Raw genomic sequence first — 13,075 nt, forward strand, 5'->3', positions numbered from 1 at the left:
ACGTTTTTAACCGAATTGCACAAATTACTGATTGGTCAATGGATTAATCAAAAATAACAGTGAAACACAGTTTGCTTGTCTTTGTGTGTGGCTAAGAGTAGAAAATATTCATTTTTTTAGTGGAATTAACATTTGGTAGTTTCTGTACATACTCTCTTTTAGGAAGGGAGTAAGTGATGATAAAAAAATTATTTGACATTAACTAATTGTCTTCAGAGAGGTAAAAATAAATGTACAAGTCTCCCTGTTAAAACTTAAAAAAAAATTAAAAAGTAAGTTGATTTTCTTTCTGAAACAAAATTCTCGTGGCCATTGTTGTAAATTAAACTGCAAGTTTCATATAAATTATGTCAAGAATAAAATATTTAAATCTGTAACATGTTAAGCTAGTTAAATACATTGCATAATGATTTGTACAAATAAAACGAGTAAAGACCTTTACATCTGTGGCTCTGTGGGCAAAGTGGTTTTCTATCAACCAGGAAGTTGTGGATTTGACTCTACTTTACTGCTGCCGCATGGCAGTGTGCCCCATGATCGAGCCACACGGCCCCAAGTTGCCTTCCAAGCTGCATATCAATGAATTTGTGCATGATTGTGAATGTGAATGGATGAATGTGGCTCTAGTGTAAAGTATTTTGAGTGGTCAGTATGGCTGGAACTACACTTTTAACATTTTTGTCCAATAATTGTTTTTACATTTTCACCTACTATTTTCTACCCTCCTTTATACACTCCAGGAAGGCAAGTGTTGGACAACACTTGAGGGGTCATTATCCAAATGATCTTATCATATCTGTTGTCTGACATAGGACCTTAAGACTAAGATGACACATTTCATGTTCTGATGAAATAAATAGTCCTAACGTCCTGTTTCATGACTATTTGAAGTTTTGTTAATGTTGCGTGGCTGGTTCGAAGTAATTTTAGATGTGTCTTGTCTGATTTCATTAGCAGGGGGAAGTTGGATGATGAGTAAATATACATTTTCACATGGGTTGGATTAATCAACCACTAGAGTCAGAGTTTAACTAGGCAGCTTTCATCTAAGGCCTTAAAGAGAAAGAAAGAAAGAAAGAAAGAAAGAAAGAAAGAAAGAGAAGATGACCGCTATATTTTGCTGTATAGAAATTGAGTTGCAGTGATATTGTATCTAAATTGATTTTGTTTAAATCTGGTCCTGATAGATTAATGTGTGCTGGTCCCAGGGAGTGGAGTAAAAATCTGCTTAATGAAGGTCAGGATTTTAGATTTTGTCACATTTTGGACTTTGTAATTTTTTGGGGGTTTTTTGCAGACCAACCTTAAAAAAATAGTTTTGATATTTATACTGCTTTGCGTATTCTATGGGCTTCAGTGCAAAAACCACTTGGTTGGCTTTTATCACCTACTGTAAACTAGTTCGCCAAAGTGAAAGAAGTAAGCTGTCCCTTGGTGTGGTTCACACTACAGTGAGTCTAGCTGAAGATGCCACACTTGTAGTCATGTGCTTGTTGTTTTAAGCGATGACTGTACATAATGTTGTGAAAAGTAGACTTTTTGTTCTGAGCATCAGTTCAGTCTAGTAGGTAACTTCTCTTTTTATAAGACGGAAACAGAGGCTCCAGTGTCTTCATCTCTGGATCTCTATCAGGAGGATTTCAGAAAACCGAAACCAACGTTAATAGAAAAAAGACATCATACCAATTTGGAAATAAGATCTTCAGCTAACCACATGTATCTGAAGTACGGAAAAATAACATTTAGAGGTGAGGTTGACTCTTTTGAAAGAATATGCTGTCTTTAATGGTTTTGCTCTTTAGGAACTTGTCTTTTCAGGTGCTCTTAAACTAACCTCTGTTTAAAAGGATTTGCAACATGGTGGTGGAAGGTATTTATGAAAAACTCAGGGTGTTGTTGTTGTGTTTCAAGGTTTGTGTTTTAAAAGTTCTTAATGGAGATTTATTGTGATAAATTAACTTTTTTGAGCTTTACATCATGGTATTATGTTATTTTACCAGTGCAGCCCTGATAAAAATGTTGTTATGGGGTTAATAGAGGATTGATGATGTGATGACTTCCTGAAGGTGGAGTTTCAGAAAGAGCAGGAGTTTTTAGATAGAGACCCAATTTCAAGGTGGAAGTCAAATTTATTTTAAGTCATACTTGACATAGCAATTTATAGCAGCTGAAGCATTGTTACTTGATTGTGACACAATGCGCCTGGAAAATACATAATACTGTTCTTTTAAGCAGTTATAAAATACCACCCAAGCCATATTTATATAATATATAATATTAATATATTAATATTAATTAATATATTAATACTAATTAATATATTAATTAATATTAATATATAAAATACATAATATTTATATAATATAATTTAACCCATATTTTACATTGATATTTTCAGAGGTAGGTGTTAATTTAGACTAAATTTAATCTTAAAGTTAAGTCCAGAATTATCTCTGACAGATTTAGGTTTTATGTAATTCTTTAGTTCCTTCTAATCGGATGTTTTGCAATAGTAGTCCTGAAAGAATACCAACCTTAAATCCTATAAAAACAAATCTGTGGTATGATCTAAAAGTTAGCACAATGGCAAGGAGGCCGTCTAATCTTATGCCCAAAGGTAAATCGTCAAAATACCAGTGTACATTTATGTGCATCATGGAGAATGTATTGGTTATCTTTAATCTGCCATTTTTTTTGTTTAACTTTAACTAAAAACATATGATCTGACAAGGCTATGAATAATAAGCTCACTGTAATGCCTGGCTGTGCCGTTCTTGCTGGCAACACTTGACATAAAGTATTTGCAAAGAGTTCACATTGCTGTGGAGGACATTTGGTCTAATGTTTGCAGAATTCTTCTATTTGGAGAATCTTGGGACATGAACGGTCTGTTACAGGTCATGGCAGCTCTAAAAATACACATCTAACAATTATTCCAGTTTTTAACTCACCTTTCCACAGAATATTTTTACAAAAAGTCCTATTGTTGAATCACAAACACTGCTCTTAGTTGAAATAAGGGAGATATGTTATCTCCTGGAACCCAGATGTGGTTGCTCTTGGTAGGTTGGACGTTGCTGCGAAAGTTCACCTCTGTTCCACGTTTTCTATATTTGTGGATAATTGCTCTCACTGCAGTTCATTGGAGTCCCAAAGCCTTAGAAATTGCTTTTTAACCTTTTTCAGACGGACTGATTGACCGATTTGCTCTTCTTGAATTCCTTAATATTGAGTAACGACGTGTTTGTGCTGGAGTTCTTTCATCCACCTTCATGTTGTTAGATCTGTAATATTTAGGAGATTTCTTGATTCTGCAGGTCTTCGAGTACAGTGAAGCAAACCAAGTGGATCAGCTGAGGATTATTTAATATTAAATTAGTTGTGCACATTGTCCTCTACAAAAGTGTAAAGTATTATATTATTGGAAATGATTGGTTTTTCTTATCTGGCACCAGCAAACATTCCCAGGACCTATTCTGTGTGTGTTTATGTGTCACTAGTGGAGCAGCAGGTAAGATTTATTTAGACTAAGACTGTGTCCCACAGCTTGAGCAGGTTGGGACCTGCAGCTTATTAACCAGGAAGCAGAAAAGGAAATCCAAAGAGTCAAGGGAGCAAAGGAACCTCCGTTTTCCTCTTGGATCACTTTGTGTGCAGCTGTAGAAAAATTCAGCTTTTTTTTTTTCTTTTTTGGGGATTTACTTTTTTGATTGAGTTCTGGTCATGTATATGTGTGTATATGGATATGCAGCAATTATACTGAGTATGAAGTCTCACTTGCAGCGATTTCTGCAGTTTTAACACAGGGAGGAGGAAGGTGACAAAAGGAGAACTGCTCAACAGAGGATGTTTAAACTCGCTGTTCTACGTGGATTATTTACCCGAACTGACACCTCAATGGGGTCCGAGGACTCCTCCTCTTCCCCCCATTGCTCTGCTGACCTGTCATGTTCGTCTTTACCCCCCAGCCCACCTCTGACCAAGAAAGGAACCGAGGAGCTGATTCAGACAGACCCCACTCCACAGGTTCCACTACGTAATAGGACACCACAAGCACAGGAAATCAGCAAACCGTCCGAGCAGACTGAACTACAGCCCGCTCTGCCTGCGAGGAAGATCTCCAAGCCTCCTCGTGAGTTTTAGTAACATTTATGATCTGCAGCAATCGGCTAAAATATTTTTGATTCGGCCTCAAAATGAAAGTCGCATTTCCTTCATCATTCTGAAAGTCATCAGTTAATTTACTGAAATGAAACCAATTCAAATTCTTGTCATAGAAATGCACAAACAGAAAAGTTGTTTAGAATATTTAAAAAACTAGCAGTTACACAATAACTCAGTTAACCAATTAAATCTAAAGTGACCTTTTTGATGACCCAGATCTGTATGGTTTAACTGATGATGTAACCAAATAGCAGTGTAGTCTGGTTAATATCTGGGTTTGCACTGCAGAGCAGACTTTTTGGTTTAACTGTGTGCTACTTTACTGTAGCAGCTTCTATCTATTGCATGTAGAATACTTACTACTTTTTTCTCTTGTCTTTTACTTGACATTAAAGTTTCTGCTGTGTTTACAGTATTACCAGCCTGTAAAACCAGCAGAAAAAAATAAATCCTTCCAGCAGATGAGAGCTGTCACGCTTTTAGTGATAGGTTACAGTTACCCCAGGATTGGCATCAAGATTACTTATGTAAAGGGAAAAAAACTCCCCTTTAGTTATAGTACTTCAGTTCCAAGCAACTTTTCAGCAGGAGCCAACATCTTTGCTGGTTATTTCTTGTATGTCCTATGAGTTCAAAGTTTTTCCAATCATCTCTGTACTTTTTTCCCCTTTGTATAACCGCAGGATGTGCTTCACTACATCCTGCAAAGTTAAAAAGAAAAACAATCCAGTAGCATTTATGTCACAAGTATTGTTCTCTTTTCTATGCTAATGTGACTTGCGTACATGCTTATGCTTTTAAATAGAATGCTCTTTTTATAATCACTGTAGAAATCTGCAATCTTATCTACATGGAGCTATAAAACTATGCCTAAAGAAGAAGTATGCATCCTATAATATACAAGTGGTTATTCATACACTGTACCTGTAGATATTGTTCTGTTTTGCTGTAGGAAAATTTGTGCAGAAAGACAACTGCAGATGTGTAAAACGGCTCTCTCATTTGAAAAATTGAGAGAAGTATTAGCTGTATGGTCTACCAGCGGTAAATAAAAGACAACATTTGATCTATTGTTCTGGCTGCACTAACCTGAGTAGTGAGGAGAGCAAAGGTAGAAGTAGCAGAATGCATTAAGGTTCATCACTCTGGTTGTTTCTGTTTAACCTGCAAAGCCACAACTTGTTTCGCTCCCGGCCTGCAGCAGGCTCCCAAACAATGACAAAAGAAACAAATTAGCATGGTTTGTCACTTTTGATCATTAGGACTTGCAAGGACATGCATAACGTCAAATCCAGTTATGTGTGCATAACATCCTGAGCCACGCACGCACGCACGCACGCACGCGCGCCCGCGCGCCCGCCCGCCCGCACGCACGCACGCACGCACGCACGCACGCACGCACGCACGCACGCACGCACGCACGCACGCACGCATGCACATCTCCACAGAATTTATTGAGCTTGAATCTTTGAGGGAACATGTGGCAACTCTTTTCTTTCACTACAGAGCACAATTTAAATTTGGCACTTCATTTCAAATAAAACGAGCGTTTGTAAGTTTAAAATTCTCCAAAAATGTTAACACCACTCATGAACGTGCAGCACTTACTCTAGAGTATAGTATTCAGTGTTTTTTTGTTTTTTGTTTTCATCTACGGGCAATTTCCCAGGGCAGAATTAGAATGGATAGTTCAAAAGAACTTGATCATTTTTTAAAATCTTATCTGCTAGTTCCATCTTGGACGAGTTTTATGTTTCTTTTATGCATGAGCAGTTAATAGGGAGTTGGCGCCCACTCTTTGTATTTGTAATGTATTTTACCTCAGGCATTTGATCACATTTGATTGCTTGAGAGGCAGGAGGAAGAGCTTGCCCATTCATACAAGAATTACTACTGAGCTGAAAAATATCTTATCTATTTGTTTCAAGTACGAAATTATACAAACTCCATTTTTATTCTAGGTTCTAGGTATTCTGGGTCATATTAACAAACGGGTTGGACCAGATATGCTGCATATCTTGCCAAGAGTAGATTGCAACTGCAACTTTTAGTGCTACCATAGCCAATAAACAAAACAACAAGATGAGGAACAATTTGAGCTGTCACTCCTGGCTGTGCTGCTTCTTCTGTTTTGTCAGTCAGCTCTTTGTGGTGCAGCTTTAAAGTAGGTGGGACTCTGGTAGCTTCTCGAAAGGAACACAAAAACTGCCTCACAGTCGATGTTAGCCAGCCTTAGCAAAAACACACAAGAGTTGAAGTACGAGGACATTTTTGGTTTGAGTTAAAGACAAAAGAGAGAGAAGTGGGACTTTTCCTGTGTGTGAGCTGGTAGGCCAACCTTTCTACTGTGATTGTAATTCTATATATAATTAAAACTGCTTACTAGTTGGTGACTGCAGCCTGCAGTTAGTGAGTTCAGTTGCTTTTATACTGGTCAATCATTGTTCTTTTTTGCTATTATATTTGTACTATGTATAGCATACATAGTACATATGTATAATATACACATGTTCTGTCCTACATAGTACATATGTAGGATAAAATGGTACCAAAGTGACTCATTTTATTTATTCTGATGTGTTTGAGATATAAATAGAAAACAAAATATTTGTTTTTAGTCAAAATGTACGCCATTTTTGCAAATAATCTTCTACTTTCAGCATTTTTCACAGTTTCAATCAGTTGATTTGACTACAAATTTGTATTCTTCATGTCATATGGCGTGCAATTGTGCTTAACATTTGACACTTAGTTCAAATCCCAAATCTGAAAAACAATTATTGGTGAAGGAAGAAACTACGAGAGACAAACTTGTCACACACTCAAATACTTTTAGACTATTCTAGCTCTTATCCAGAAACAAAATAAACATATGTTAAATGGATTTAAGAGCAGAGTAAATGCAGGTAACTAGAGGTCATATGAGGTGTGTTAATGTCAAGTTCAGCAGGAATTTCTGCTTTTCCCAGAATGGTATTTACTGTAACATCAAAGAGATTTGAAAGTATGTATGTAATGTAGTTCTGCATGTTGATGTGCCCTTGGGCAGGTCACTTAATCCCAAATTGCCTACCGATCTGCGTATCGGTGTATAAATGTGTGAGCGTTTGTGAGTGCGAATGGGTGAATGTGACTCTAGTGTAAAGCGCTTTGAGTGGTCAAAAATGATTGGATAAAGCGCTATACAAGTTCAGTCCATTTACCATTTACCATGTAATGGATGTTGCTGCCAAGAAAGTACTGAGTGGGTTTGATAAAAATATCCTCTGACTTGAGTTATTAAATGAAAAAATAATGATTATTTAATGAGACCAAAAACCTAATTATTTGCATCTGTAAACTTCTTCTTTTTTAGCATAAACTTTTTTGCAACTCCATTTCTTTTCATATCCTTTGCCTTTTTCTAGTCTTGGTTCCAGTTGATGATAGTTCTAATGACTACATTGATACAGACCTGCTTAACTCCAGTGTTCAACAAAGGAAGGTGACAGACAGGGTAAGGGGATGTATTACATGTTATAACTTTCCCTCCTTTTGATTTCTGCCGTGCACTGTGACCATCAATCATTTCCTCCAACAGGACATGTCCCTGCAAGTACCCATTCACCACCAGAAGCGGGTTTATTCTTTGTGTAGCGATGATGAGCTGTTAGATGAAGATGAGTGAGTAATGATGTTTAAGTATTGTGTTCATTTCAATCCTCATTGCAAATGATAAGAAAAATCAGTAGACCCTTTCTTAGTTTCATACACATCATTCTCAGCAGGTCTTGGACATGCGTAAATAAATTTGGTAACACTTTATTTGACAGGGTGTGCATAAGACTGACATGACACTGTCATAAACATGAAGGAGTCTTTATGGATGTCTATGACTATTGTCATGAAGAGTAATGACAGTTTTGACAGTAATGACAGACAGAGTTGCTCTAAAAGTTGCATTGAAAGTCCATTAAAAGTGCCAACTTTGCATTAAATTGTCATTATTTACCAAATGGCACTTCATGACAACAGTCATAGATATTCATAAAGACTTCTTCATGTTCATAACAGGTGTTATGTCATGTTTATGACAGTGTCATGTCCGTCTTATGCACACCCCGTCAAATAAAGTGTTACCATAAATCCTCAGATGAACAAAAACACCTGACATGCAGTAAGTATTTAATTCATCAGTTGGGGCTCATTAAGCAACAAATTGGTCTGTTCTGTTCATCAGCAAATTCCCCCCCTGCATCACCAGTTGGTTCTTATAGCATTTTTTCTCTGTTTTCTCTCTGTAATTCTCTATATCAGGTTAATGATATTGAGCCATACTTTAACTGAGATTGCTCTAGACTACTTTGCTATACAAAGACATGATGCACTTGACAATGGCTTTAATTAGCATTAGTGTTATGTGAACAACCAAGCTAGTTGGACGGTTTAAAATTCATCCTGCACTGACACGACTGTGAGACAGGAACTGTGCTGGTGTCAACCCTGAACTGGCACATGTAAGTGTGAAATAGTGGGCGAAGCATGCAACAGTGGTCTGATCATCTGTATTGCTGTCACCCAACTCATTCTGCAGTTTTAGCTTGTTGTGTGTAAGCTTAGCCGAGGGACTTTAGTTTGCTGTGTGTTAACTGTAAATATTTTTATTGTTGAAAAAGTTCAGGTATGTGTGGAAATCACTGTAATGTGTGGAAATCACTGTAATGTGGAAATCACATGCAGATCCATTGGATGTAAAAAAACAAACCTTAACTCTTCACCACCATACTTGATAGAGAATATGAGGTGTCAATGCCATAGTGTTATGCTTAGCTTTTGTCTGGTATTTGTGCGATTGAGTCTTTTGCATCAATATGGGGGTTCATATTTCTCGAGCTCAGGGCCACAAACCAAGGCCCAGATATTCTCCTTCAGGAGTTTCTGATGGAGAGCAGAATTCATGGTTTCCTCCGTTCCTGAATCAGCAAAGCAGCCCCAAGCGGTCATAATATCACTTTATGCTTAGTTGTCAGAATGGATGTTTTCTTTTTGTGGTGCTGATTGTTAGATATGTTGGGACACCACAGATTTCTACTTACATTTCGTCAGTTCACAAAATATTTTTCCAGAAATTTTGGAGATTATCAAAGTACTTTTTGGCAAATATTGGACTGGCTACTTTGTTTTTGTCTTTCTTGGACATTGCAGAATCTTCTAACTCTGCAATGGTTGCCATTTTTGCCCAGTCTCCTGTTATTCTCGCTGAATCTTGACCACTAATCTTAACAGAGGCAATTGAGGACTGCAGAGCTCTACATGTTGTTCTTTTGTAACCTCCGGGTTGAGTCGTCAAATTGTTCTTTGAGTTGTTGTGGTTGGCCAGCCACAGCTGGAAAGGTTCACTGTTGTTCCGTATAATAGCTCTAACTGTGGTTCACTGGAGCCTCAAAGCCTTATAAATGACTTTGTGACCCTTTTTAGACTGATAGATGTCAATAACGTTGTTTCTAAACGGAGATGATGTGTTGCCTTTTGAGCTTTTTTTTGCCTTTTACGTGTTAACTTATGTTTCATAAACTGCTTTTTGTTACTTTACTTGCCTTAGGAGTATCAAAATCCAGTCCTCAGGGACCAAATCCCTGCAACTTCTAGATGAGTCCACCACAGTTGGACCAGGAACTAGGCCATTAGCAGGACTCAGTAGGACTTCACTGCAGTCTGTTTTTTTTTCAAAGCCTTGGGATTCTAGTATGTCAGACCAGGGACTTTTCAAAAGTTTCAGGACAATGGCTCTCCAGGACTGGAGTTTGACATTCTTGACGTTGGTTGTCAAGTGTGGGGGGAAAAAAGCAATAACAGAAGAAACCTGTAAATTTACTTTTCACAGTTCTGTATTCAAACTACAGATTCAAATCGTAACTAATTTTGGCTTTTTACATAAACATTTGATCAATGTATGTATGCATTCTAAATAATTAGAGATGTTTCTGTTTAGCCTTTTTTTTGTGAGTCATCAAACTAATTTTATCTCCAAACATGTGCATGTGCTTGTTTGGACATTTCTGTACAGCCCAGATTTTCCTCCTTGGCAGACTGAACGCATCGCCAACCTGCCTGGCAGCTTTTGCCTGCCCGACTCCGGGAGACTGTCCACACCTGTTAAGGAAGACAGTTCCCAACTTTCTTCTGTCATCAAGATGGGGTGGCTGGACAAGAATCCACCACAGGGGTAAAAATCAAGCTACATATTCAACTTTAAAAAATAGTGTTTTAAGAACGTGGAGTTTGAAACTCTTCATTTATAATGACAGTGAATTAGCAAAGAAAAAAAATCTACCCACAGCAGAGTTTCTTCAGCTTCACTTGGTTTATGGTATAATAGATTAATATCTTGTTAATCTTTATGCTTCCTCACATACAGGGCTCTTTATTACCAGAGACGATGGGTGAAGCTAGAAGTTGACTACCTAAAATACTTTGACAATGAAAAGGTAACAAAAGACACAGAGTTTTAAATCTGGTAGAGCAGCATGTGCACAGAGTGAGTGTTATGTATCTGTGTAACAGATCTGTTGTGTTGTGTTGTAGGAGGTGTATTCCAAGGGGTTTATCTCCACAGCCTTTATCACCAATGTGTCTAGTGTGGGAGAGTTGAAGTTTGAGGTTGCCACAAACAACCGGACATTTATCTTCAGAGCTGAAAACGAAGGTCTGTTTCATTTCTTTTCTTTGTCATAATGTGATCACATTAATATGTCCGTTTTAATTTGTGCACACTGTGATTTACATGCGTTTGCTCGTCTGCAGATGAAAGGAACGAATGGGTGACTTTACTGAGGAACTGCACTGGGGGGCCCAAGCGCCCTATATCTTTGATTGCAGGCTCACCTTTGACCCCAGACTATTTTGGCTATTTGGAGCTCAGAGGGCTACGATCCAAACTTTTTACTGTTGTTGCTTCAGATAAAGTCCTTCTCTATAAGAACGCAGATGTAAGAGACTTCTTAGGTCAAATAAATATGTATTTTGGCTTTTTTTTTTTTATTCAAAAAATTGTTCCAGAAAAGTTAATGAGATATCCTTTCATCCTTTTTCTGGACTTCACTTAGTATTATTTTCTTGGGTGATGAAATAAGTAACTCTTCATCTTCCTTCTAGGATTATCGCATCGGAGTGGGAATCACATTCATTGACATGAACGTTGGAAATGTGAAAGACTCGGATCGTCGTAGCTTTGATCTCACCACACCTTACCGCATATTCAGGTAATCTGATTAGGTTTATTTAATAGCAACTTTAGGTTTTTCTTTTTATTTAAGCTCCTTTTTAATGTTTATAACTGAAGGCTAATGGAAGCCAAAAAATTCTGTTTCTCAGAAAAAGAAAATGCAAGATTATAATAAATAAATGTCAGCCTGCTGAAAGCCCCGGTACAGCACGGTTTAGTACATGTTCTCAAAACTTGGCTTGCACAAATTACTGAGTGACATGACATGGTGGTTGCTGCTGCTCAGCTGACGTGTTCAGGAAGCCTCAACTAGTGACCTGTAGCTCTGCATTGTTGGCTCTCTTGTCTCGTCCACCACAGATTTTCTGTATGGTTTCGATAGTTGATGCTGTTCCAATATATTGAAATGCACCTGTATATGCAAAATGTTGGGGGTTTTTAAGCTCACTGCGCAACTGTCTCATATTGGTAAGGGTTTTTCTTTTTTATTGCCAAATATACATAATCTAGTTGTGTTTTTTGCTGCTTTTGTATGAATTTTATATTGAAATATTACTTCTGAGCAAGCAAAATATATCCAAATGGTTCCTCAGATGTTTTCATTGAGATTTTCCACTTTGAAAATAAAATCATGTGTCATTCTGGCGAAGCTTCTTTTATAATTACTATATGACAATAACATGCAGTAATTACGTGTTACTACATGTTGTCAAGTTGTAGTTGGGCCTTCGGAAAAATGAAAAACAAGATACAAATTTGAATAAACCAAAATAACAACAAATAACACATTTCAAGTTAACCACAGGGTGGTGCTATGTTGATTTACATTCTTTCAAGCCAATGCTGTACACTTTTATTTTTTTGTAGATAAAAGTAATAGTAATAGTAATAAAAGTACATTCTGTTTTACAAAAATCATGCTTCCCAGGGTACAATTTTGCAAATTTTTACACATTTTAAAACTAGGAAACAATCAACTTTGTTTCAAGTTGCTATGTAAATGTATTTCTTAATCCTAAACCAGTGGCTGAATATCTGAGTGGTATTGCTAGAGTGCTTATATAAATGAGATCTTCATATCTTGCTGTCAAATTGCCCTGATCTGACCTGTAATCATTCGGCTAGGTTTCTGTCAAGAATTTTAAAAAAAGCTTTTTAAATGTGGGAGGATAACTCATGTGCACAAGCATGCATGTTTGTTGTATATGTGGTCTTCTTTTGTCTGACAGTGCAGCCTGACAGGATGGGGACCTATGAAAAACCCTGCATTTATTTATAGATTATTTGCTGTGAGTGTGTTGTGACTGAATCACTGTGGCTTTTTCTGTTGGTCAGTGTCAGATCACATCAGAGACTTATGTCCTGTTTTTAAGATAGTTTTTGTTGAACTACCAATCATTTTTGGCATTTCTTCACATGTTTTCTCTCTTAAAAGGTTATTAAAATTCTGCTGTTTTTCAGAAGATTTTGGAAAATAGTTTGTTTAAACTCTGGTTAATGCTGCATCTTTTATCCTGAAATAAGCACCACCTTTAGACACCACTTTTTAAAAAATATTATTTGGGACACTGCGCTTCCAATTAATTAATGATACATGTCTTTACATGTCTTTGACGCTGCTACACTTAACAGTAAATAATTTTCCATGTGGATCTAACATTTTTTTTTTTTTATCAAAATGCATTTTCAGTTTTTATTTTACCATGA

General features: G+C 37.0%; 1 protein-coding gene across 9 annotated transcripts in view; it reads left to right on the forward strand.

The window, feature by feature from the left end:
* The window catches only part of arap1 (ArfGAP with RhoGAP domain, ankyrin repeat and PH domain 1), a 66,293-nt gene that overhangs the window by 19,595 nt on the left and 33,623 nt on the right, over positions 1 to 13,075 (forward strand). For 8 of the 9 annotated variants that reach the window (XM_017308316.2, XM_008425459.3, XM_008425460.3 and 5 more), the window contains 8 exons: positions 3,969 to 4,132; positions 7,572 to 7,660; positions 7,745 to 7,827; positions 10,211 to 10,369; positions 10,562 to 10,631; positions 10,729 to 10,849; positions 10,948 to 11,132; positions 11,299 to 11,405. In XM_017308316.2, coding sequence (XP_017163805.2) covers positions 3,969 to 4,132; positions 7,572 to 7,660; positions 7,745 to 7,827; positions 10,211 to 10,369; positions 10,562 to 10,631; positions 10,729 to 10,849; positions 10,948 to 11,132; positions 11,299 to 11,405 — 978 coding nt within the window. Of the gene's footprint in view, positions 1 to 3,968; positions 4,133 to 6,383; positions 6,493 to 7,571; positions 7,661 to 7,744; positions 7,828 to 10,210; positions 10,370 to 10,561; positions 10,632 to 10,728; positions 10,850 to 10,947; positions 11,133 to 11,298; positions 11,406 to 13,075 lie in introns of those variants that run through there. The other variant, XM_008425466.3, reaches the window with a different exon arrangement.

This window comes from Poecilia reticulata, chromosome 13 (assembly GCF_904066995.2).
Source record: "Poecilia reticulata chromosome 13, P_reticulata-male-v2, whole genome shotgun sequence".
Taxonomy (NCBI): Eukaryota; Metazoa; Chordata; class Actinopteri; order Cyprinodontiformes; family Poeciliidae; genus Poecilia; species Poecilia reticulata.